This window comes from Halyomorpha halys, unplaced genomic scaffold (assembly GCF_000696795.3).
Source record: "Halyomorpha halys isolate HHAL.00 unplaced genomic scaffold, Hhal_1.1 Scaffold2687.1, whole genome shotgun sequence".
Classification (NCBI taxonomy): domain Eukaryota; kingdom Metazoa; phylum Arthropoda; class Insecta; order Hemiptera; family Pentatomidae; genus Halyomorpha; species Halyomorpha halys.
In genome coordinates, this window is record NW_027109286.1 from 7,473 (window position 1) to 9,261 (window position 1,789).

The 1,789-nt window shown below is 29.2% G+C and overlaps 1 protein-coding gene across 1 annotated transcript in view; it reads left to right on the forward strand.

Moving 5' to 3' along the window:
- Nucleotides 1-738: 738 nt before the first annotated feature.
- The window catches only part of LOC136795781 (uncharacterized), a 3,783-nt gene continuing 2,732 nt past the window's right edge, over nt 739-1,789 (forward strand). Inside the window, exon 1 of the mRNA XM_067047489.1 lies at nt 739-881. Coding sequence (XP_066903590.1) covers nt 770-881 — 112 coding nt within the window. The 5' untranslated portion in view covers nt 739-769. The remainder of the gene's footprint in view (nt 882-1,789) is intronic.

The window sequence follows — 1,789 nt, forward strand, 5'->3', positions numbered from 1 at the left end:
GTTATAGTGAGGATTTGGTTATTCACGTGAATTGGGTTATAAAGTGAGTCTAGTCCTGACTCAATCTCATAAATCTATTTTCAATTTTTTTTTACTACATATTTTATTACTAATTATTCTTGATGTATATTTATTTTTTAATCATCTTTTATTACTTATGTATCATTGATGAATATTTATTCAAATGTTTGCTATGAGTTATGTTCTGTCCTGCTACTGCACTGGTACTCCTATAACGCAGGTAGTTCAATTTTCTCTTGACCCGTGTTATAGTGAGGGTTCACTGTATACCCTTATATAGAAAACAATAAGATATACAATATATGGTTAAAAATAGTGGAATTCATGTTCCCAATTCAAACAATGGTGAGTAAACGGTTAATAATAACTGATCGATTTCAACTGAATCCTTATTTAGCTATTTCTTTGCTAGTTAACATCTATATTAAAAATGCTAAGTGTATTTTAAAACATTACTCAGCAGACTGCTTTTTTTCTAGCAATTTACTTAGTTCCAAAGGGAATAGTCCTCCTTCCCTCCCTCCTATATTTTAACTTCTTGAACTTTCAGCTGGGTAAAAGTTCATCAAGTTATAATAAATCATCTTTTTACTGTACTATTTTCATTATTGTTGCATAACTGGTTGGTTATTCAAATTTAATTAGTTAAAAAGTTAAGAATGTGATTATTTATCCACCTCCTTACCAATTTCTCCTTTGAATTCATTGAACTAAATCTGAATATTTTTCAAAAAAGGAAGACGAAGAAATGAAGGCTTATAGAAAAAAAATTGAAGAGCAAAAGAAGTTGAGAGAACAAATTCTGAAACAAAAAGAAGAGAAAAGGATGGTTGCAGCTCAGCAGAAGCAACAGGAATCAGGTAAATTCATTAAAATATATAACCTCTCTAAGTTTATGGTGATAGGGCAGAGGATTATTGCGGTAGTTGGATCATTCTTACAGGTACATTTAACCTTATAGAGTACACTAAACCCATGTAAACCTTCTTATTCGGAAGAATACATACTGTTAATATGATGAAAATAAACAGGAAACCATAAATACAGAACCTAAATTTATACCATATCCTATTATGTTTATGTTTTGAAGTTAAAATTAAAATTGTGGCAGTTTCGGGACTGGCCAACATTAGTGAAACTTCTGGACATGAGATAGTGTATTCAAATTTTATTGATAATGATATTTATTCTACAAAAATACAGTAACTATTTTATTTAATTATACTATTCATTTGTGAAATTATAAGTTTCATTATTATTCGTAATATCAGTAAATATTGATATGATTGTCTTGTGATAGCTAAAATATGAAATGTAAACATTTGATTGAATGTTTTCAATTTGTCTTCCAAATACTGCATCAATTGTACCACCTCTAATCCAATCTATTAATGGTTTAGATTAAGCTTACCTTAAAAATAAAAATTGTTTAACTAAATCTACCCCTACAATATGAAAATGTTTATGATGGGGACAAGGCTAGACACACAAAAATGGCTTTCCCTGACATGTTTACCTCAACAACAAATAAAGTTCAAACGTATTACTATTTAGGTAATCACCCTAACAATGTTGTTTTTGGCACTATTTTTTGCACTTATCTTCCGTCTTATTTGATGTAGTGTAAAGATACAATTTTGAATAATAGCTCATGACCAAGAGAATGAAATACTGAACATTTCCCTCTCTTTCATTCATTATGTAACTCCGGTTTTTAGTTGTCAAGATATTTTAATTCAAATGTTACAAAACTCATTATCATTCCACT